Below are 23,715 nucleotides of genomic sequence, written 5' to 3'. Positions count from 1 at the left end.
TCTTCAAATGTTCTGATAAGGGAGAATACTTGGAGCATTATTTATATTATGCAATCCACTATCACTGCAAAATTTTGTCCGTTCTAGTCGCTGAATCACATTTTTTGTAGTAGTCTCGTACACAGAAGGCATGGCCCACTCCTGAGAAGCTCTCCCCATCAACTGAATTCCTAAAGGCCACTCAAGCAATGAACATATTTCCCATTTTCCTCCTCCTCTTTATGTACAAACTTTCTTTCGAGACAACCTGTATTTATTTACGCAAAAGAACATAAATATTATATTGAAGCAAAACAAATGGGTTTTAATTAACAAAATGAGTATTTATTTTCTTGCTGAAGAAAACAGCTACACCAACAAATTTGTTACAAAATTCCTTTTATGTGACACTCTACAACAACTATTATTTTTGAAAAGTCTGTTTTTACTAAATAATCTGTTTTTGTACATCTTAATTATTTTCTTGTGTGAAAACAAATAAACAATAAAACTTGGACCAATACAGGAGAACACATTACTTTTCAAAATAATGAAAGAAGGGCGCTGATGACCTCGATGTTGAGCGCCCAAAAGCCCCAACACACACATAATGAAAGAATCTCTCTAAATTATTGCCTTTAATAAGAACAATAGATCTTGCTAAATTGCAGCAATACTCAGTAAAACTCTTGAACATTCACTGTCTGCCTGCATGCACCACCAATAAATATGTGGATAATTGCTGAACAGGAGGCTGGAATTATTACAGAACAATGTAGAACTTAATCAGAAGGTGTCGGACACAAAATGGTGTTCCTACTGGTGACTGTCACTCGTTTTCAAGTTTATGTTTCTCTCCTGTAATGTCTTATGGAAACTGCTTATGCAGCCAGCTAATTATGTTGCAACAGCTAGCAGGTGTAGTGCATGTTTAATTTCACCCTTTGTTGAGCTTCTACTTCCTGTCTTCTTAAACCCTGTTCAAACACGCTAACTTGGCAGACTTTTCAGCCTTCTGCCTCTATCTCTGCTCTTCTATGTCTTTGAGCTATTTCTTGTAAAAAATTAGCCAATTCTAAAATGTTGTTGTTTGTAGATGATGTCTGGTGGAGTATGAATGCCATGTGCAGTGTAAAGTGAATAGATGCAGGCTTGTTTCAGCACATTTGTATCTGTAAATGGTGTACAACATATGCAACTGTATAACTTATGAAACTAAAACTGTAGTGAAAAGTAACAAATCTTAAATTCTTTTCTTTGACAGGAATACATGATGTGATCACACAAATATGGTGAATAATTTTACTAGAAACAAAGCAGTAAGTCTATATGGAATTTAATGTAATCTCCTTCAAAGTACTGTCTTTGATTAGCAACGCACTTATCCCAATGTTAAATCTGTGACTGGAAGCATTTCTGGAAGGCTTCTTTTGGGAGGACATTCAGCTGCTGTGTTTGGTTCTCTCAGTGTCAGCAATGATGTAAATTTTCCTTTAAGCATGGCTTTAATTTTTGGTAAGAGCCAGAAGTCACATGGTGCTAAAACGGATGAGCAACGGAAATGAGCACAAACAGGAACACTTTTTCCATCCCAAAATTCTCTAATTGAATGTGAGAGGTGGCAAGGCATCTTGTCATGGTGAAGAAGGAAGCCACTGGTCCATTTTTCTGGTCTCTTTCTTCAGGCAACATTTTGCAAACGTTGCAGTATGCTCTTGTAAAATTCAGTGATTACAGTTGTTCCTCTTGGAATGAACTTTGATTGCTTTATGCCCTAAAAAAAGGACATGATTTTGATTGATGTGACTTTTTAGGGCAAGGAGGTTCTCTGGTTTTCCACTGGGAACACTGAATTTTCATCTCAGGGTCGTACCCATAGTCTCAAGTTTCATCTCCAGTTACTATTTTGGACATGAAGTCTGGATCTGAATGATGATGATACGTCAACTGCATGTTAACTGACACACAATTTGCCTTCTGTTCATCACTCAAAAGTCTGGGAACAAATTTTGCACTCACTTGTCTCACTTGCAAATTATTGGTTAAAATGCATTGCATGGACCCATACAAGATGCTAAGTTATTTCGTAACCTCTTGAACAGTTACTCACATTTGAACAAACAATTTATGCCATTTTTGCACTTTTCTTCTATTTTTAAGGTTAATGGATGTCCCAAAAATTGTTCATCTTCTACCAACTCATTTCCGCTTCTAAATCACACATACACTTGCAAACAGTCTTCTGAGTTACAGCATTGTCAACGTACACCAAATTCAACATTTTGTGAGCTTCTTTGGCACTTTTTTAGAACCTGAAACAGAACTTAAAGTTTACCTGTTGCTTGAAACCCATGATCCATGACAGATGTGGTAAACACAACCTCACTCTATCACCTCTGGATGCTGATTTAAAAGTCAGAATGTGTTCCAACTTGATGCTGCCCGTCTCAATGGATCAGGATACCGTATTTTTTGATCACACCTTGTACAGTTATTTGGAGATGTGGTTGCCCCTAGCTGTCACACATGTTGACAGTGTCATGGCACAACTTACGAGTCAGTTCAAGAGATCTGCTGGCAGCTAATGCCGTTCCTGAGACAGATCTATTCATTGGTCTGGAAGGGCTCTTGTGGCAGCTGACAGCCTGCGGTTCATCTCAACAGTTCATTTTATTTATTTCATCCTATGCATGCTCCACATGATTCAGATCCAGAGAGCTTGAGGGCCACATCATCCAGTGGATATCTTCACTTGAAATAAATTCATTCATCAGAGCAGTTCAACGTGGACTTCTAGAATCGATTATGAAGAGAAAGTCAGAATAACTGCACTGCTGAAAAGTCACAAATGTGAGTGCAGTACCTCACCTTAGTAACTTTGGATATTAATAATATTTTCCTAAGCTCTGTACACTAATGCAAAATAATGTCTCTCCACAATGCATGATCAAATAACTTTGTCTCAATGATATTTCTAAGAGCAATGACTTGCACTATCCTTGCAGATGAATATGCAATGAGAATTATTCTACAACAAGGGCTTTACCCATGAAGAGCACATTCCTCTATAAATTCATTGTCCAATCTCAATATTGCTCAGTCTCAATAAATGGGTTCCTTTCAGCACTGCAGTGAGTGAGGCACACACTGTTGGATATCTTGCGCACAGATAAACCATTATGAGCCTCTGATATGCTGTTTGTTGGGAAACTGCAAGCCCTGAGTAAGCTGTAAGCTTTGCAGACATTATTGAATTTGGCGATACACTTGAGAACAGGTACTGCTCCTCTTACAGAGTGATTATTCTTGGTCATTCTTGCACTGGTGTGACACAAACATTTCCCTTTACCTTAGAAAAGTCACCAAATCCTTGAAGTGGTACTCTCAACACTGCTGCGGCTTTTGTCCGTGTTCGCCTGCTTCAAGATACTCAAGGATTCCACTTTGCAGAATAGGGTTTGTGTGATGTCTTTGTTTACTATGTTTCAGAGTTCACATGTTGACTGTACTCTGCTCAAAAAGTGCAAATAAAACAGACATTATGGGTTCAATGCATTTGTTTTTATTGTCTTTAAATAATGTCCTAATATAAAGCAAAGTGTATTCCTCCCACAAACAGATAGCACAATTCCTGCTCACAGAGATTTCTTAATAACCATTTACAATGACTGCTATCCATTTGTCTTTCCACCTTCCTCCTCTCCTGATGAGACTCAACTTTTGAATACACATGTGCATAGTAGCAATAGACATCAATGAATAAAACTGTAATAGCTGTCAGCAATTGATAAAAACATACAAAAATTTATGATTACAAGTTTTTTAGACACAGGAGAATGTAAAACTTTTTTTTAAAAAAAGTATGTATCTGTTCCCCCTTTTTCAAATGTATTTACAATGCTCCAATAGTAAGGTGAATAAAACAAGGCAAGTTTGTAAATATTGGTGCAGAATTCGGAAAGGAAAGCCTGCAATGTGGACTCAGGATCCAATCTACTTTTACACAAGGTATTCAAGAAATCCACGTAGATGTGCATCTACAAGACCATTTAAAAAGTAATTCAGAGTTTTGGAACAATGTGTATGGATGAAGCAATCAGATAATGATCATTTACAAAAAAAATGCATAGTTTGTTGATACTGCATAACACATTATGCAAAATGGTGGTAAAATTAGTTCCTTGAGGAAGAATCATGTTTTATATATGCTGCTCAAGTACACAGAATGAGGAAGTGACCGCTCAGTAATGGTCTGCATTAACTCCAGACGTACATTGGGAGGTGAAGAGGAGACAGCATACATAAAAATTCAAACTTCATATCACAAATGGCCCATATAAATTAAGAATTGTTTGCAGGAACCTTATTACATGAAGACTAAAAATCAGATAAAAGTTTTCTATTGAATAATTGAGGTTGTGATATAAACTTTTGCCTACACTGCCTACTGCAATTACATGACCGTCTTTTCCAAGGCCTCCCCTCAAAAAGCCTTAGTCACTACTGGCATTGCTGAGCCCAATATTTTTTCAACAACTTTCTGAAAAATATATGAATTCACTGCATGGCATGGCATATACTATCGCTCTGATGGCCCTGGGGGAGGAGTGGGGCTGGTGTAAGACATTGGCACACATATAATAGTTCTTGTTTATTTTAGAGAAAGTGACGATGTGGTTAGGATAGGGATTAAAATACACAGTATAGATCATCAGTAGTTGGACCACAGGTTGATCCATGCGTGATACTTCGCCATCTATTTTTGTCTTGGCCTTCGCTCCTTACTTCCATACAGTTATTGCTTTCCTCCTTGATATTCCCCATTCGTTGATATCTTCTTCTCCATCTCATTCCATATACCTCTCCTTCCATTCCTTGTAAGAGTAAGCACTGTCTTGTCAAGACATGGTCTAGTCCATTTTTCTTTTTTTTTTTTTTCTTTCCTTATGATGTCTCAGGGTGTATATGTGGACAAGGAAAAAAAATTCCCAGGTTTCCTGGTTAAAAATACACTTTCTCCCGGGTGGAAACTTACTTCTTCCCTGTTAACTGAGAGTATATTTTCTCTTGGAACTGTATAAGTAATCAATCCTTTGAAAAGGTTATGGTTTTATACACGGATGTAGAATTTCCTGGCACTTTAGAAGACGAAACTCAGGGGAAAAAAAACACGCTTTGGAAAGATGTTTGATGTGCAGCAACATGTACTGCATATTTTCGTATTACGAAAGTATAAATTCGAATTCCACCAAACACCACACGTTACTTTCTGAAGCACTGAAATCGAGATTGCGATGTGTTTTTGTAAGCCAGTCATAGCTCATGTCACGTGATCTCGCCAGCCAATGACAGCGGATATCCAGAGCTTTGGACACATGGTGTAGTCAGCCAATAGTAACATCACTATTAAGTAGAGCGAACATACTAACAGGAAAAGTTAATGGTTTAAATTAATATATATAGTGTTGCTAGAAGAAAAGCAAAGCTTTCACATATGATATTGGTCTCTAAGGCCAATACGCTGTTGGAGAAGCTAAGCTTTCACATATAATGTTGGTCTTTTATGTGCATATTACATTTTAAGATATATCACACAAATGTGCCAGTAAAATTTTTAATAACCACATAAATGTCTGATTGTAAAAGTCCTTTGTTTCTAAAGTGTTGCAGTTCATTTAAAAGCCCTTATCCTCCTCTTTTCAACAATTGTTTTATTTTTCCAAAAACTTCATATTTCAAAAATTATTTGTAATCAAAATTATTTTGTTCTAGAATGTTTTAATCTCAATATGTAACTCACTCCAAAATTCAGTGCCACAGTTTTGCAGCCATGAATTTTCTGTTTTCAAAAATGCAGACTTTCACAAAAATAACTTGTTACTTTGTTAATTATTCCAATTAGAAAATTTAGTTTTTTGAAAACTTTTTAGCAAACTTTGGGACTTCCCTTTCACAATGAAATGCTCTCCCATAAACTAGTACTGACAATTTTGCTGATTTATAATCATACACCTATTATTTAAACAAAATCACTTAAATGCCTATTGTACTGTCTCTTATAATTTTCTTGTTTTTTTATGTTATGTTAAAATGTAATAAGCTTGTATTTTACCATTTTGCGATTCCTATATTAAACACATCTATAAATAAGCATCATGCACAAAGTCTTAGTCCTCGCTATGTAATCCATACATATGAGGGTCATTCAATACGTCCTTTGAAAGAGATAGAAAAAAAAATTATTTGGGGATTTTTTCCCCTCAATAATTATAATCCCCTTTCAAGTCTACACACTTCTCCAAGCATTGCTCCAACTTTTTAAGCCATACAAAAAGTCATATTTCAGAAGGTCTGCAAAAAAAGTATCTGTTTGGGTGATGACCTCGTTTGTTGAGAACTGTTGTCTGCCATGCCATCTTTCAAGTCTGCAAATCCAGTGAATATGGTGGCTGTTACAATAATTCAAACTTCAATTCCTCATTGAAACTGGGGAGGCGCACACCTAGGTGTGCATTATTGTGATGGAAGAGGACCTTTTTCTTTTCCAAATGAAGATATTTTTCCTTGATTTATTTGTTCAACTGGTGCAATAATGACACAAATACTCTCCAGTTATTGTTTGTTCATTTCCAGGTATTGATGTAGATGATTCTGTGTGTATCCGAAAAAACTGGCCATCACCTTGCCACTCCATTTCATTGTCTTTGCCTCCTTTGTTAGCTTGTTTGCCTTCAAAAACCCACTTTTTTTATTCCTTAGTCTTTGGAGTGTAGTAGTGTATCTACATTCATCCAAAGTTATGTATCGATGCAGAAACCTCACAGGGTTTCAACAGAAATGTGTCACAGCAGCCTTGGCATCAACCAAACTGTTGCATTTATCTTCCACTGAGAGCAAACACGGCACCCATAAGGCAGACATTTTTTTCACACACAATTTTTCATGTAAAATTGACAGTGTATCTTGCAATATGCATTTGGCCTTAATGATTTCATGCACTGTGATTTGCGATTGCTCAAAACCGTAGCATGGATTTGTCAGTCATTTTGGGGAGGGACAGGTCACTTCCACCAGACATCCCAAATGTTACGCATCTTTCGTGGCTGTATGGCTACATTTAAACTCATTTACCCAATCATCAACAGTTGAAAACACAGGAGCAAATGAGCAGATATGCTGTGAACTTCATCCAACTCAGCTTTGATCTGTTTCAGTGTTCAGCCTTTTAAATACAAGTGTTTAATCCCTGCTCGAAATTCACGTTTTCCATATTGTGAAGTAAACACGAGCCTGCTGCTTCAATCAAATGGGACAATGTAACCATGTGATGGATACAGCTGCAACTTTGTCTGCCCTCCAGTGACAGATGAAGATTACTACCAGTAGATTGTTTCGATACTATGTGTGCCCATCTCCTGTGTTTTCTAAAAACTTATTGAACAAACCTCATAAACATATGTCAGGAACAGTTAGTGTTTGAGTCTTCCACTCTTGTGGCCATGGGAGCGTGCATTTTGGAGTCTGCGTGGTTATGTATGTGAATGTTTGTACTTTTACTACAAAAAATAGGAAGAACTTGAAAGCTAGTGTAACTACTGTTTCCTATTAGGTGTTTCTATGCTCCACACATCAATCCTCTATAGGTGACTGGCTGCCTTTCCCTTATTTTACTTGTAGTTCAATCCAGGAATTTCCATTACTGTTATCAGTAAAATATTGTGGTCACCTGTGGCAGCAGGCTAATTCTAAAGGCCTCACCCTTTTTCAGGGGTAGGAAGATTGATTTGAAGAAGTCATTAAGCCACTCTCTCTCTGAGTATATTTCCCAGTGTATTCGCAACTGCTCTTTATTTTGTTTTTCATCTAAGGCTTTTAATATTTCATTAGCAGTTCACCAATTCCTGTGGACTTTCTGCTTTTTGTTTTCGAAAGGGTTGCCTCCACTTCACTCTTTAGAACGTTTCAGCCCTTCTCTTCTCCATTATAAATGGTTTCCACTTCCAGTTCACGTTGTTCTGTCTGACCCCTTCCCCATATAACCACTCGATTTATTTTTTCAATCTCTCCTTTCCTTTGTAGAGTTCATTCACTATCACCATCTTCAACCTATACCACCATGACACTGTTCAGTCCCTCCTTCTCACACATCAACCTCCTCATTTTTTCATACACTAAAACTGTCATCTCTCTCTAACCACTCACTCTTATTACATTTCCCCTGAATCCATTTCTGTCTGGTTCAATCTGTCTCCCTTCTTAAATCATTATTTAAATTCTTGTACATTATTTTTTACCTTTTCTGTGTTTACATTTTCCCATTTCATTATAAACTCCATTTTTTGATCATTTCACCTGTTATCCACATCTTCCATGTCGTCTCTCTAATCTTTATTTCCAGTATTTTCTAGTAGACATACAATTAAAAAAGTCATAATATGATCTGCATACCACTGTGAAGGCCTGGCAGAGGGTACTTCCTATTGTACCACTTATAGGGTTTCTTCCAGCTCCATTTGCATATAGAGTGGAAAAGCACATGCCTGGAAACTGAGAGGTCACAGGATCGAATCCCAGTCTGACTACGGACTTTTCCTTGCCCTCATCTCTCAATGATGGGAGGAATTGCCAGAAACAACATGTGACTCAGATTCCTTGTTAAACTGTAGGTCCCCTTTCCCCAGTTGTATAACTGGGGTAGATTATGGACATACAAGTCAAAGAAGTGGCGTCCAATTGAAAGACTTGCACTAAGCCATTGAGATACATGAAATTATTATTACTAATAAACTTAAGTCTGCCACTTGATTTACCTATGTGATCATTCCATATCCCTGCAAATTGTAGCACCATGTTTGTATGAGTTGACTGATTTCAACAATAAGTCACTGATGTTGTAGTCATAGGATACTATATTTTTGTTTTGTTTTGTGAAGTGCATTTTTATATTTTTAAACTTTTAAAGTAATTTTCCAGTCTTTGCGCCACTTGGAAACTTTGTTAAGATCTGATTAAATACTTGTGCAGCTTCTTTCAAACAATACTTCATTATAGACAATTGCATCTTCTGTGAAAATATAATATTACTATTAATATTGTCTGTCAGGCCATTACTATAAAACATGAATGGCAAGCATCCTAGCACACCTCCATTGAGCTCACCTGATGCTACTTCTACATCTGCTGATGACCCTTCATCCAAGGTAAGATGCTGCATCCTCACTTCCAAGAAATACTGGATTTGATCACAAATTTTGTCTGATACCCCATATGACTGTGCTTTTTGTTAATGAGCACTGGTGTGGTACTGAGTCAAATGGTTTTTGAAAGTCAAGGAATACTGCATCTACCTTGACTGCCTCACTCCATGGCTTTGTAAAGAATTGCATGAAGTCACTGGATGAAATCACTTTTGAGTTCCTACGTGCTACTAGCAGTCCAGTTAACACAATGATTGTGTTTAGGGAGTTAAAAGAATGGGGCACAATGGTTGAGAAGCTTCTCACATGGCTCACATTTCTGTAGTCAATGCTAAGTGTCACTTGAGGCAGTGTAAAGAGTGATACCCTGGACAATGGATGTCTGGAAATGAGTGATTTGTAGTGATGAATCATGTTATACACTGTGGCAATGTGATGGAAAGGTTTGGGTTTGGTGTTGGTCCGGAGAACATTACCTATCATTATGTGTTGTGGCAACAGTAAAGTACAGAGGAGGTGATGTTCAAATACAGGGATATTTTTTGTTGTTAGGGTGTGGTCCCTTTATTGCATTTAAGAAAATCACAAATTCAGAAGAATATGAACACATTTTACAGCATTGTGTGCTGTGTACAGAAGTGGAACAATTCAGAGATAATGACTGTTTGCATCAGCATGAAAATGCACTTTGTCATCAAGTTGCATTCATGATGCATGGTTTGTGGGCAATAATAATCCTGATTGGACTAGCCTGCCAGAGCATTGACCTGAACCAAGTGAAACACCTTTGGGATAAGTTAATATGTCGACTTCACTCCAATCCCTAGGGCCCATATAACTTGCTCCTCTGCTTCCGGTTCATGAGGAAGAATGGGTGGCCATTCCTCTACATACATTCAGAAAACTTAATGAAAGTGTCCCCAGAAAGGCTCAAGCCATCATAAAGGTGAAGGATGGGTGGCCACAGCTTATATTAATGTTCACTAACAATGTTCAGATAATTTGGATCAGGCTGTGTATCTATATCACTCACATTTGCAATACTTCTGGTTATTCCTTTGTAAAGGAACATTTGAAAACTGAATTCAACATTTCTGCTTTTACTTTACTACCCTCAATTTCAGTTCCCATGTCATCCATGAGTATCTGGACACTTATCTCTGATGCCACTAAAAGCCTTCACATGAGACCAGGTTTTTTTAGGTCTTTCAATAATATGCTCGTATGGTAATTGCTAAGACTTCATGTATTTGAATCTTGACTTCATTTAGCTTTTCTTTATATATAGCTCTACACTTTGTTTAGCACCTATTGTGACATAGTCTCTCTTTCTTTGTAAGTTTCTTTATAGTGACTGTGTATTATGGAGGGTCCCTCCCATCATGAACTATTCTACTATAAAGGCAATTGTCAACTATTCCTCTAAAACTGAGCTACAGTACTTCTACATGCTCCTACCCAGAGCTAAATATATCAAGTTCCTTACTGAGATATTACGCTATAGCCTGTTGATCAAGCTGACTGAACATACAAATCTTTTACTTGTTATCGCTGTCCTTTGGTCATCATTGTTGCTATAACTACCTCATGGTCACTGATAGATATTTCAGCATGGACATACTCAAAGAGGTCACAGCTATTTATTGCCATTAAATCTAATATATTTCCATCATGAGTGGGCTGCTAAGCTATCTACTCCACATAGTTTTTAGAGAAGGCATTGTTTTGCAGGTTGTCTCGTCACACACATGACTTACAAAACTGAAATTATCCCAAAGTATTGTTGGTTGATTGAAGCCTTCTCTGATGATGATGGTATGTTCAGGAAGATAAGTACTACAAAACTGAGGTTTTTTTCCTACTGTTTTTGTTACCAATACTCATGGTTGTTAGAAAGGTCCAGTTATAAGCTCATGCCCACCGCCGATACTGTGTTTTGACCATACAATTTCACATGGAGCTTCAATTTCTATCTCAGAGGACTTGATTTTCTTGTCTACTGCAACAAATGCATCACTTCTATTTGCCATGAGCCTGTCCTTTTGATATATACCTAAATTTTCCTAAAAAATCTCACTACTATCAACCTTGGTTTAACCAGCTTTCAGTACCTAGCATCACATGAGCCCCAATGCTTTTTACAAGCACTTTAATTTCTGGCATTTTATTGGGAATGCTTTGACAGGTTATCACTAGGATTTTAATACTCTTGCCTGTGGATGATGTTTCTTTGGATCTTATACTAATACTCTTGAATCTCTTACAGCTATCATAACCACCACCTATTTTGAGCTATTTATGGGGACCTTACATTTCTCAATCTTATGACACAAGTCTAGGATGTTATGACCTAGCTCATTACAGACCCTTTGAAGTCTCCGATTTAAGTCTTCCACTTCATTCAGAATGCAGGGTTACAAACAGCTCCGCAAACAATGCTGCACAGTGTGAGTTTCATTGAAATTCTGTAACCAAGGTTGGTCTTCTCAACTTCCTGTGTCAGTCTTTGGAATGATCCAAACATGGTCATGGAGCTCAGACGACAGGCATTATTTGTTACAAAACAAGCTACAATCTGCAGTTAGTTTCACCCTATTCCCTCTCTGGCTGACACAATAACTTCTTCAACATGTTAAAGGAGGCCTCTAGACCCATACAATAAGTGCATAAAGTGATCCTTTCCATCCCTTGCTGTCATTTCACTAACGGGTACCATTATAAGTCATACATTTGAACTGCCAGTAATTAATGGACTCTACCCTTTTGCATTTGCTTCCACTTGATATGGGATACGTCAGGTATCCCAATAGGTGAAGTCACCGGCACAGTTTCAGTTGAAGGTAGCACCTAAAACTTGTTGATTAGAGGGATAGGTGTAACAACCTGAGTTCTCACCGTATCCTCTAACAGCGGCCCTAGACCTACCACTGAGATGCCACTCACAGACATGTGGACAAGAGGTGATAGATCCTGTACTTCCTGTAGAGGAGATAGTAGCCATAGTAGAGGATAGTACTTGTGGTACCTTTGGTATGTGTCTCTTGGTAACCTTCCCAACAAACCTATTCACAGCAGCTTGCAATTATGTGACAGCAGTCATGACAATTTACAGCTACTTACGAACAGCAACTATCTCATCCTGTGCTCAAGAACAGCAGTTCCAGTGGCACTGTATATCGGCTGGTGCAATGATTTATAGAACAGTAAACAAATAACTTTAAACTGATTATGCTGATTCTTTCTTCATTTCTGAATCTGTTATTCTACAATTGTTACAAACCTCTTTAAGAACTGAAGCGATTAACAGACAATAAAGATACAAGACAAGAAAAAAACCTGGAATAAAATTTACCGATTCTGTGAAGTTACTTGGAACTGTCCTTTCCCCTCCCCCATACCCACTCCACCTCATGAATTTATGGCCATTAATAACTAAAAGAGATGTGCATGTGCACAAATATGGAAAACTGTACAACAAATTACAAAGTAACAATTACATAGTGGGGTTTATTAGTAGCAGTTTACGCTCAACAAGGCTGTAACATCACATAAAGGTTTAGAAAATCCTTGAGACACTTTGTGTAATCACCCAAAATAAATGACAAGTCCATCAGCATTGTGTGCTGCGTTGTCATTAGAAAATAAGGTATTTTCTATAAATATGTGATGTAGTGATATCTGTGCACAACCAGGGTTGCAGAAGGAGGAATTAATGTGTCAGGCAACAGCACTTCATTTCTCACCTCACCGACTGGCCAGATCTGTACTGTGTCTTCTATGACTGCACGTTATCTGCACCTGGTTCTCCCCACATGACTACACGGTGTCTAGTGAAGGGTTCATAGTGTAAGATTCCTCGCAGGATGAGGTGGCCAATGTGCAGTGACCAATTTTTGTCTAGAGCACTGGGTGAGTTCATTCATTTGTTAGGAAGGTGAGGACGATGCTGTCTGCCATTTTTTGCCTGACTGGTGATGACAGAATCGAGGCGCAACCCCTTCAATCTTCCTCAAATGATTTTACAGAAACTATTTGGTAAAAAAAATTGATTTTTGCTTTACTTGTAGCTTTATATGTTAGGTTCATTATGATCTGCCCATCATTTCGTTAATGGTAATAGTTACTGTAATATTTATGTGGGACCAAGACACAGTGCAAAATTTGAAAAATTTGCAATGAAAAATAGGGATTGCTATGATTTTGCATTTGGTGTGTATTACATAATATGTTGCTGCATATGAAATTTAGCTAATATACTGAATTCTTCTTTAGACCTGGATGGAGGTGTCTATCTGTCACCAACTGATCTGACATAGCACACTCGTTTGTGATCACATCACGCCAGCAATAAGCTAGAGTGATATATCTACAACATTCCTCGTATTTCATAAACTGTTTGAGATATCAAAATGAGATTTTGGCAAATGAGGAGAGTATTTTGCCTTACGGTTATTATGCAAAACTTTATTATCTACTGTGTTATTCCATTAGCTACAGACTTTTTTGATAAAAGAATGTAATTTTTAACGGCCATTGATAGCTGATGAAATGAGAAATGCTACGGGTTTTGGAACAACATAAATGAAGACATTACACATTTATTTTGTACCAAGGAGGTGCTTTTTCATAAGATACTAACCTTACTTTTCCTCAATTCCTCGCTTAATAAACCACAGTTTAAGAATTTTCTCGCAACTGTGTCTGCACAAGATATTAGTGAGGTGAGGCTGTGTAAACTCTGCTGTGTTTCGGCAAAAAAGCAAATTTTAACATTGCAGCAAGAGAAATGTGTAGATTTTACTCAAAATTCATCACTCTTGACACTTCTCTGAAAGTTACAAATGGTTAACGAATCAGGCAAAAATAAATCACTGCATTTTTGGCGGAATTCTTTTTAGTTACTAACCAAAGCAGTGGTGACAGATCTTTTTGAATTGTCACCATGCAAGTGTGGATGTGGAGGGGCCCCACTCAACATTTAAAAAAAGGAGAGAGAGAGAGAAAAGAAAAAAATTGGGTGTAGCCTTCAGTTTAGAATCGTACTTCCCCTCCATTGGTTGGCATTTCTCCTACAGCAGCTGCCCGCAGCTCCCACCACTATTGCTCTCCCCACACATGCCCTGCCATCTGTGCAACTACTGGCCACAGTATTCTGCACAGACTGTATCAGGTTAATCCTCAACCCACCCTCCTCTTAAAGCTGAAATATAGCTAATTTTACATGGTTCTTGCATAACACAGGCAGTAATACGTTTCTTGATTCATACTGGAATGTTGGCTCTTGGAATTTTGAGAGGAAATTTCTCCACAATGGACCAGGCCTTTTTTATAGCATGTCCTACTGCAAATCACTGAGCCCTTCTTTGATGCTCTCATGTGATCTAAAAAAAATGTGTACCAAATTGCATAGCTGTTCTATGAATATTTTCTGGTTCTTCTATTAATACAATTTGATTAGAGTCCTAAACTTATGAACAATACTAGAAAATTGGTTGAACAAGGGTTCTGAAAGTGATCTTCCTTCAGATACTCCTAATAAATAGGAGTTGTGAATGACTAACGAAGCTGATCACCCACCAATAGCGTGGTCAAACAATATGTTTTCCATCAATTTAACCACACTGTATTATGTTTCTCTTGAGGCCCATCTGTCAGTTCTGTACCAAGTGCTCATCATCTGCAAGCAGCCTCAGCAATCTACGATTTTAGCAAGCCAGGCAATTTGTAGGTATACATCACGAATGGTAATAGTCCTACTGGACTTCCTTGAATACACTGGACACTACTTCTGCCTTCGATGATCCTCCCTTCCCCTCCTCTAGTCAAGAATTGTTTACTGAATTCTGTCTGTTACAAAATCTTCAATCTAACTGCATCCATTTCAAAATTCCATAAAAATATACTTTGCTTACCAGGCAGTTTGTGTGGAACTGCACTGTATACTTTATGTAAGTTATGAAGCACAACAACAAATCTGGGCTGTGCCACTGTTAGTCTTCTAAATCTCATAAACAAAGCAAACAGAGTTTTACTCAATTAGTGTCTGTCATTCATCCTTCCTAGGAAAAACACATTGTGACACAGTAAAAATCATTTAGGCCTCTGTAGCTGCTGGATTCAGCATTTCGATATCTGGAATTTCTATACGCTATGGAACAAGGCAAAGTAAAGCTTCCTCTCCTAATCATTGTAGGCAGAGGAGGGGATTGTGAATGGTCTCATCTGTTTTCGACAATGGCTGCATGTATTTGATGGCATGAAGTGCACTTATGGATGCCAAGCACATGAGAAATGTGGTATTACCAACAGTCTCATATGTTGCAATGTACCTTTGCAACAACAATGCAAAGTCTGTTGACCTGGAGGGCATGAATGGGTTAAATTACAGAGCACCAAAGGTAATTCCCTCTTTTGACCCATCAGTATACACTGATAAGTCATAAAACAATACATTACAGACATAGTCTGTATCTCTGTCCCTCTTAAGAGGAAGTAAGCTTAAAATTTCTACTGTAGCAGTTCTTAATATCTATGGCAGTAATAAGCCCCAACCCTTGCCAAAGAGTGAATTTGGGTCAAAGTCAAACAACACATGATCTTGCTTCACACTGATCTTGAATAATTGGTTTGTGTGTGATTTGGGGGAGTCACCTCCAACAACAGGATGTTTAATAAGGTGGAACAGGCATGATTGTTGATCGGACAAGGAACTGTACACCTGACTTGCCTTGAGGAGCTGCCACTAGATGGATAGTGGCACCAGCCTCGGCACAAAGTCTACCTGTGGATCTGATTCCTTACATAGAGGATGGTGTAAATAATGCATGGGGATATGAAGATCTTGCTTATCTGTAGACCTGGCACCTTCAGCGTAGCTAGAACTCCACAACTGCTATATAATGCTGGAAGAGATGTGCTCTGTCCTCTTTTCCTTCTTCTTCCTGAAACGTTTCGTTTATGCTGATCATTAACAGAGTCTCTTCCAAACTTCTCTTTTCTCCCACGGTCTATTGTTCAGCATTTCTTCCCCTTGTAGTCTCCTCACTTCTCATCGTCCTTCACCAAGTCTCTCCATCTTGTCTGTGGTCTTCCAATTGGTTTCCTTCCTGCTCCTCAGACCCATGACTATAGTAGTGTACTTCCATCACATCATTCAGATGTGATAATCAGGAGAACACATTTAAAAACACAAAGCCCAGGAACTCCATCACATATTTCACTCAAACAGTATCCTTCATACTGAGCACAGGTAGATTATTAATGCACTGTAACTTTTAGAAACTGTGACATATATTTTTTAAGTTGGAAAACTGTAAACAGTATTATACAAAAAAGGTGAATGAAAGCTTGAAAAATAAATTTACCTGATAAAAGAATTAATGTAATTAATGTACACGCACCAACTGAGGACACTGAAGAGGTTGTTAAAGATGGCTTTTATGAAGAACTAGATCAACTTTTGATTAGATTAGTTTTTCGTTCCATAGATCCGTGTTGAGGAGATCCTCGTGGATGTGGAACATATCACTTTTTTTTTTTTTAAGCTGAAATAACAATACTAATAGTATGAATATATACAATACATCATTTGTTTCTATTAAAAAATTCGTCAATGGAGTAGAAGGAGTTGGCCACTAGTAAGTCTTTCAGGCTCCTTTTAAACTGATCTTTATTTGTAACTAAATTTTTTATGTTTGCTGGCAAATTATTGAAGATGAGTGTTCCTGAGTAGTGGACCCCTTTTTGAACTAAAGTAAGTGCTTTCAAGTCCTTGTGCAGATCATTTTTGATCCTGGTATTGTATGTATGAACTGAGCTGTTTGTCGGAAAAAGAGATATATTATTTAGGACAAATTTCATTAAGGAGTAAATATACTGAGAGGCAGTAGTTAGTATACCCAGTTCTTTGAAGAGGTTTCTACAAGACGTCCGTGAATTTACTCCACAAATAATACGTATTACGCGCTTTTGGACTCTGAAAACTTTTGTTTGACTTGAAGAGTTACCCCAAAATATTATACCATATGACATTAGGGAATGAAAGTAGGCAAAGTATGCAGGCTTTTTCACTTTTATGTCGCCTATGTCTGTTAACACTCGAATTGCAAATACAGACTTGTTAAGGTGTTTCTGCAGTTCTGTGGTGTGCTCCTCCCAACTGAATTTATTATCAAGTTGTAATCCCAGGAATTTAAGACTGTCAACCTCTTCTATCTGCTCTTCTTCGTACTTTATGCGTATGCTGGGTGGAAACCTCTTACAGGTTCTGAATTGCATACAGTGAGTCTTTTCAAAGTTTAATGTCAGTGAGTTGGCTTTAAACCATTTATTAATATCCATGAAAATATCATTAGCAGATCTTTCTAGAACTACACTCGACATACTGTTTATTGCAATACTTGTGTCATCTGCAAACAAAACGAACTCTGCTTCTGGCAGCGTAACTGATGAGAGATCATTAATGTACACAAGAAAAAGCAATGGCCCTAAGATGGATCCTTGTGGGACACCACATGTAATTTCTTCCCATTCTGATGACGACTGATGACTTAATTCACTAGTCCCTTGCACTGACACCCTTTGTTTCCTGTTAGCGAGGTATGACTTGAACCATTTTGCAGCACTGCCTGTGACACCATAGAATTCTAATTTATTTAAAAGGATGTTGTGGTTTACACAATCGAATGCCTTTGACAAATCACAGAAAATGCCTGCTGCTTGTAACTTGTTATTTAATGAATTAAGTACATTTTCACTGTAGGTGTAAATAGCCTTTTCGATATCAGAACCCTTCAGAAATCCAAACTGTGTTCTTGATAATATGTTATTTGTGGTCAGATGGTTGAGAAGCTGCCTGTACATTACTTTTTCTAAAATTTTTGAGAATGCTGGCAAAAGTGAAATCGGTCTGTAGTTTGATGGCATCTCTTTATCCCCTTTCTTGAATAGAGGCTTAACATCTGCATATTTCAGCCAGTCAGGAAATGTCCCAGTTATAATTGACTGGTTACACAAGTAACATAGAATTGTACTAAACTCACAAGAACATGCCTTAATTAACTTTGTTGATATTTCATCGTAACCACTAGAATGTTTTGTTTTTAAAGATTTTATTATGGAAGTTATTTCTTTTGGTGAAGTGAGAGACATATTCATGTACCTCAAGCTATTTGTAAAGGCTAGTTTCAGATATTCAAGGGCATTATTTACTGATCCTGACAATCCCATTCTATCAGTAACGGATTTAAAGTACTTGTTAAATAGATTTGCCACACTATGCCCATCGGTTACTAATGTGTCATCTACCCTTAGTGATATTTGCTCCTGTTCCTTTCTGGTTCTACCAGTCTCCTCGTATGATACAAAATTAATCATAGGTGATTTTAATGCAAAGATAGGGAAGGAGGAAGCATTCTGGCCTACAATTGGAAAAGAAAGTTTGCACAACGTTTCGAATGATAATGGCACAAGGGTGGTTAATTTTGCTGTTTCAAAAGACATGATTGTTGAGAGCACATATTTCAAAAGGAAGGACATCCATAAAGCAACTTGGGTCTCTCCGGATGGACACACCCGAAACCAAATTGATCATGTTCTTGTAGATTGGAGATGGCACACTAGTATAGAAAATGATAGGACTTTCAGGGGAGCAGAATGAAAGTTCACCAAAGGCTATCTAGAGCAACATCAAGGTGTCACAATGCAGAACTTGTTAGGTTCGACACTGACAGGCTTACACCACATGCAGTTGAAATTGTGGGGGATTACCACGCTGGCTTTTGGAGGAACAGATCAGCTATAGACCAAATATTTACCCTGCGTCAAATTTTGGAAAAGAAATGGGAATACAATAAACCAGTTCATAATCTTTTCATAGATTTTACAAAATCATATGATTCAGTACTGCAATCAAAATTGTACAGAATTCTTTTGGAACTTGGAATACCAAAGAAGTATGTTAGACTTATAGAAGCGAGTTTGAAAAACACAAAAGGTAGAGTACGCGTGGGGAAATTGGAGTCAGGAGAATTTGTAATAAAGATCAGACTTAAGCAGGGAGATGCCCTGTCTCTGCTACTTTTTAATTTAGTCCTAGAATATATTGTACGAATGGCAGCAGATAATTCAGAGAGTGTGGAGTTAAATGGAAATATTAAGATATTAGGGTATGTAGAAGATCTAAACATCATTAGTGATAGGAAAGAATCTGTAACAGCAAATGCGAATGCGTTAATCAAGGCTAGTGAAGATGTAGGTCTAAGGATAAGTGAAGACAAAACTAAATACCCGGTTACTACTAGAATGCCAACAGCAGTAGATCAGGAAATGTTAAGAGTTGGAGACAAGCAGTTTGAAAAAGTGAACACATTTAAGTATCTAGGTGTGGACATCACTTCCAGAAATGAGATTGAATCAATACTGAAGAAGAGATTACGGACGGGAAATGCATGCTACTTCTCACTGAATAGATTATTTTCATCACAGATATTGTCTAGGAATTTAAATATTAGAATATACAAAACTATTATTCTACCAGTTATGCTGTATGGGTGTGAGACTTGGTATCTCACTGTGCAAAATGAAGAGCCATTTCAAGTATTTGAAAACAAAATTTTGAGGAAAATTTTCGGAGCAAAAAGAGATGACATTAGAGGAGAGTGGTGAAAACTGCATAACGATGAGGTTCACGAACTATATTCAAGCCCTGACATAATCATTATTATTAAATCACGTAGGCTGCGATGGGTGGGTCATGTAGCTCGAATGGATGAGGGCAGGGCAGCGTGCAGCGTACTGGTAGGGCACTTAGAGGGAAAACGTCCTGTGGGGAGACCGAGGCGTAGATGGAAAGACAATGTGAAGGCTGATTTGAGGAGCATAGGTATTGAAAGTGAATGGAAGGAAATAGCCGAAGACAGGGAAAGATGGCGAAAATACGTTGCTGCGGTAATGGACTCTTGAGTCCGGTATGACCAGTGTGTGTTGTGTGTGTGTGATATAAGAAACTCAGCTTTGACCACAAAAAATAATTAATGCCCACAAAATTTAAAGCATTAGATTTTTACATATGCTAATATATTTGCCTAAGCTGTACACATGGAGTAGAGATGGAGTCAGGAAAGTAAATAATCTAGCTTTCCCCACTGTGTTTACATAAGCATTGACATTATAAAACATTTTACAACATTCCTCTCTTCACTATTTCCATTTAATAACTATACCTGATCAAAAGATAAGTTTTACATTACAGTTATATTGGAAAATGCATAAACAGCACAAATCTGATGATGAATTGAATTATTTTTACCTGTTCTTCATAAATTCTTTTCCTGTATTTTTCATATTCATTTTGGATTCCAGAGCCAGGTGCTCGGGACAGTGATGGGAAGCGAGCTAAAGTTGCAATTTTTTTCTCTACTAGTAATGTTGCTTCCTCTGGCAAAAGTTCCAAAGGCAGACCGAGAAATGTCTCTTGCCGTGGCATGTGTGGCAGGCACCCTATGAGATTTCCAATAATACGATGTTGTTCTCTAAGTGTCAGCCAATCTGTAAATGTTAGATAACAATTTATATATCAACACTCACATACACTTTTTATAGTTCTATTTGGTACCACATCAACAGATGGATTACTGGATTATGTTAACTCCACCCGGCATTATATACAGGTGACTTTCTAACTAATTTACTGTTTACAAAAATTACATGTGCTTGCAGTTTTAATGCTTATAAGGGGCTAGAGGACTGATGTTCTGATTCCTAAGAGTCTTTTTTCATACATAAGTGTTGGTGGTATGAACTTATCACTTGATAAACTAAAAATTCTGTACCATTCCTCATTAGATAGAGATTTCCAACAGCAAGTTAAACTGGCAGCCCCCTACCGGTCTTACCAGCTATTAGTACTCCATTCAAGGAATCGTGGCTATTTAAAATGTCACAGAAATGTGAAACAGTGCATGTAGAATGCAAAAAGAGCTATGAAGAAAAAATAAAATAAAGTACCAAAACCCTTAACACAGCTGCAGGGAATGTAAGAGATTTAACAAATCAAGAAGAACAGCAAAATATAAGGGGCAGTCAAATGAAAATGAGAATTATAGAAAAACAGTAAGCAAACTGTTTATTATTACAAAAGTAATCACCGTAACTTTTAATGCATTTTTCCAACTGTGAGACAAGACAGTCCATGTCTTCACGAAACATGTTTGTGGTCGCCTACACAACCACGATTGTAACCAAGCGTGTAGCTCTTCATCCGAAAAAAAACTGACAGCCGCAAATGTCTTTCTTCAGGGCTCCAAAAAGATGGACATCACATGGGGACAGATTAGGACTGTATCGAGGATGTGTTAAGGGTTCCTAATGAAACTTCTGCAGCGTGGTCAAAACAACCTTGGTGGCATTTTTTTCTATTTGTTTTCATTTTACTACCTCTTATACGACTAAGGCAGCCACAATATGTACATAAAAAGTGGTGAAAGATAGTAAATAATTGCCTTTATGTCAGTGTCCACATATTAAGTTCAACCCTAAAAGAAGAATTGCTAATCCTGATTGCTGTCCACACACCACACAAAAGGAAACTCAATTAGGCTAGACCAAAAATGTCTATAGGCCTGATACACAACAGTAGCCCTTAAATAATTTTATGTGGAGATCTCAAGCCAAGACTTGGGTACTTACTCAACCAAAATATAGTAGGAACAACTGCAGAGAATAGGGAAAAAACATGTAAGAAATTTTGTGATTCCCAACAGACTGGAAATAATGTTACTGAAAAGTCTATATAAATATATGTAACCTGCCTGAAGTTACGGGTTGTTCATGCTTTGCCATTATTACCAAGAGAACTATATATAAGGGATACAGTAATATTTAGAGGATGTGAGAGAGCATCAGTTCTTTACTGTGTAATATTGGACGTAGAAATATATAAAAGAGTAAAGCTGTCAACTATTTGAAGACTGTTTTGAAAACCACAGTGCTTTACTAGGCCTGGTCCTGTTGGAGGTGGTATGTTGTCGCCTTTCTCTGATCTCTGAACTGACTCACTTAGCCAGTTATACAAGGATCTACTGTGTAACATGGATTCTGAATGACATTGCAACTTGACACTTTTCACATTTAAAAACATAGCCAGAGGTGAAAGAAGTGATAAGTCACAGTTAAAAATTCCAGGACTATCTTTGAGTTGAACCAAAGGCCTCTGGATTTGTCTTACACTTTACCACCGAGCCACCATGCTGAATAGGAGGAGCAAACTCAGACAAGAAAAAAGTACAATAAGAGGTTTATAAATTAGATTTACTTGACACAGACACCATTAGGGACCTATACCAAAAGGGAGTGGAGAAGACATTAACACAAATACAAAAACCGCTGTGCTGATTAACAACAGGACAAGATAAAATCATTCAAAACAGATGTACTTACAAGGTTCATTGGTTGGTTTGGGGTATAAAGGGACCAAACTACAGAGTCATCACTCCCTTTTTCCTGACACAAGAAAGGCTCAAGGTACAAAAACACCCAACACCACACCTAAAAAGAAAATGTTTGGAATGAATAAAAAATGGGGAAAATGTACACCACACACAAAAATAGAAGAAGGTATTAAAACCATAGAGCATATGGTCTGGGCTGGCTGATCACAATAATAAAAGAGGATGAGCCAGCCACACTGCAACACAAAAGTCCACCCCAAAAAGACAAAGTGAGATCAACACATGTAGGGAAAAGATGACCACCAATACAAACAAATGCAAGAAAGTGCGACAGAGTTAAAATGGAGGGAGGGTGGTGACCTCAGAGACAAGGCAAAATGCCCACCCTTAGATGGTACAATGAAAACCCCCTCACAAATAAAGTGTAAAACTAAATCTGCTGTTGAGGCATTGTCACCCAATACCGAAGGTAGAGTGCTGGGAAGGTTAAAAGTCCGCTGCAGAGTGGCTAAAAGTGGACAGTCCAGCAAGATGTGAACAACAGTCATATGTGAGCCACAGTGACACCAAGATGGATCCTTGCAATGGAGGAGATAGCCGCGTGTTAGCCACCTATGGCCAATGTGGAGCTGGCAGAGAACTACAGAGTCCCTGCGAGAGGTTTTCCACACAATCGTAGTATCTTTAAGAGCACGCAGTTTGTTGTGCGTATTCAGATTATGCCATCCCGTCTCCAAAAGCTGATAAACCTTGTGGCATAACAATGATCGTGGGTGAGTTACAGGTATGCCAGTCTCCAGAAGCGGTTTCCGTGTAGCCTGTTTGGTCAGCCTGTCGGCCAGTTCATTTCCTGGGATTTAGACGTGGCCTGGGGTCCACACAAACACCATGGAATGACTGGACCGTTCCAGGGCATAGATGGACTCCTGGATGGTCACTACCAAAGGATGGCAGGGGTAGCACTGGTCGATAGCTTGTAGGCTGCTTAAGGAGCGAGTACAGAGAAGAAATGACTCATCAGGGCATGAGCGGATGCGCTCAAGAGCGCGAGAAATGGCCACCAGCTCTGCAGTGAAAACACTGCAGCGATC

At 38.0% G+C, this 23,715-nt stretch overlaps 1 protein-coding gene across 2 annotated transcripts in view; it reads right to left on the bottom strand.

Annotated features, from left to right (window-relative positions):
• The window catches only part of LOC124612710 (tRNA-splicing endonuclease subunit Sen34), a 63,649-nt gene that overhangs the window by 24,697 nt on the left and 15,237 nt on the right, over positions 1 to 23,715 (bottom strand). The window contains exons 1-2 of one of the 2 annotated variants that reach the window (XM_047141062.1): positions 22,614 to 22,702; positions 20,485 to 20,723 (exon numbers count right to left, since the gene is read on the bottom strand). In XM_047141062.1, the coding sequence (XP_046997018.1) occupies positions 20,485 to 20,661 (177 nt within the window). In that variant the 5' untranslated portion in view covers positions 20,662 to 20,723; positions 22,614 to 22,702. Of the gene's footprint in view, positions 1 to 20,484; positions 20,724 to 22,613; positions 22,703 to 23,715 lie in introns of those variants that run through there. The other variant, XM_047141061.1, reaches the window with a different exon arrangement.

This window comes from Schistocerca americana, chromosome 4 (assembly GCF_021461395.2).
Source record: "Schistocerca americana isolate TAMUIC-IGC-003095 chromosome 4, iqSchAmer2.1, whole genome shotgun sequence".
Taxonomy (NCBI): Eukaryota; Metazoa; Arthropoda; class Insecta; order Orthoptera; family Acrididae; genus Schistocerca; species Schistocerca americana.
Note: the sequence above shows the minus strand (reverse complement) of the source record. Positions and strands in the feature narration are given on the sequence as shown.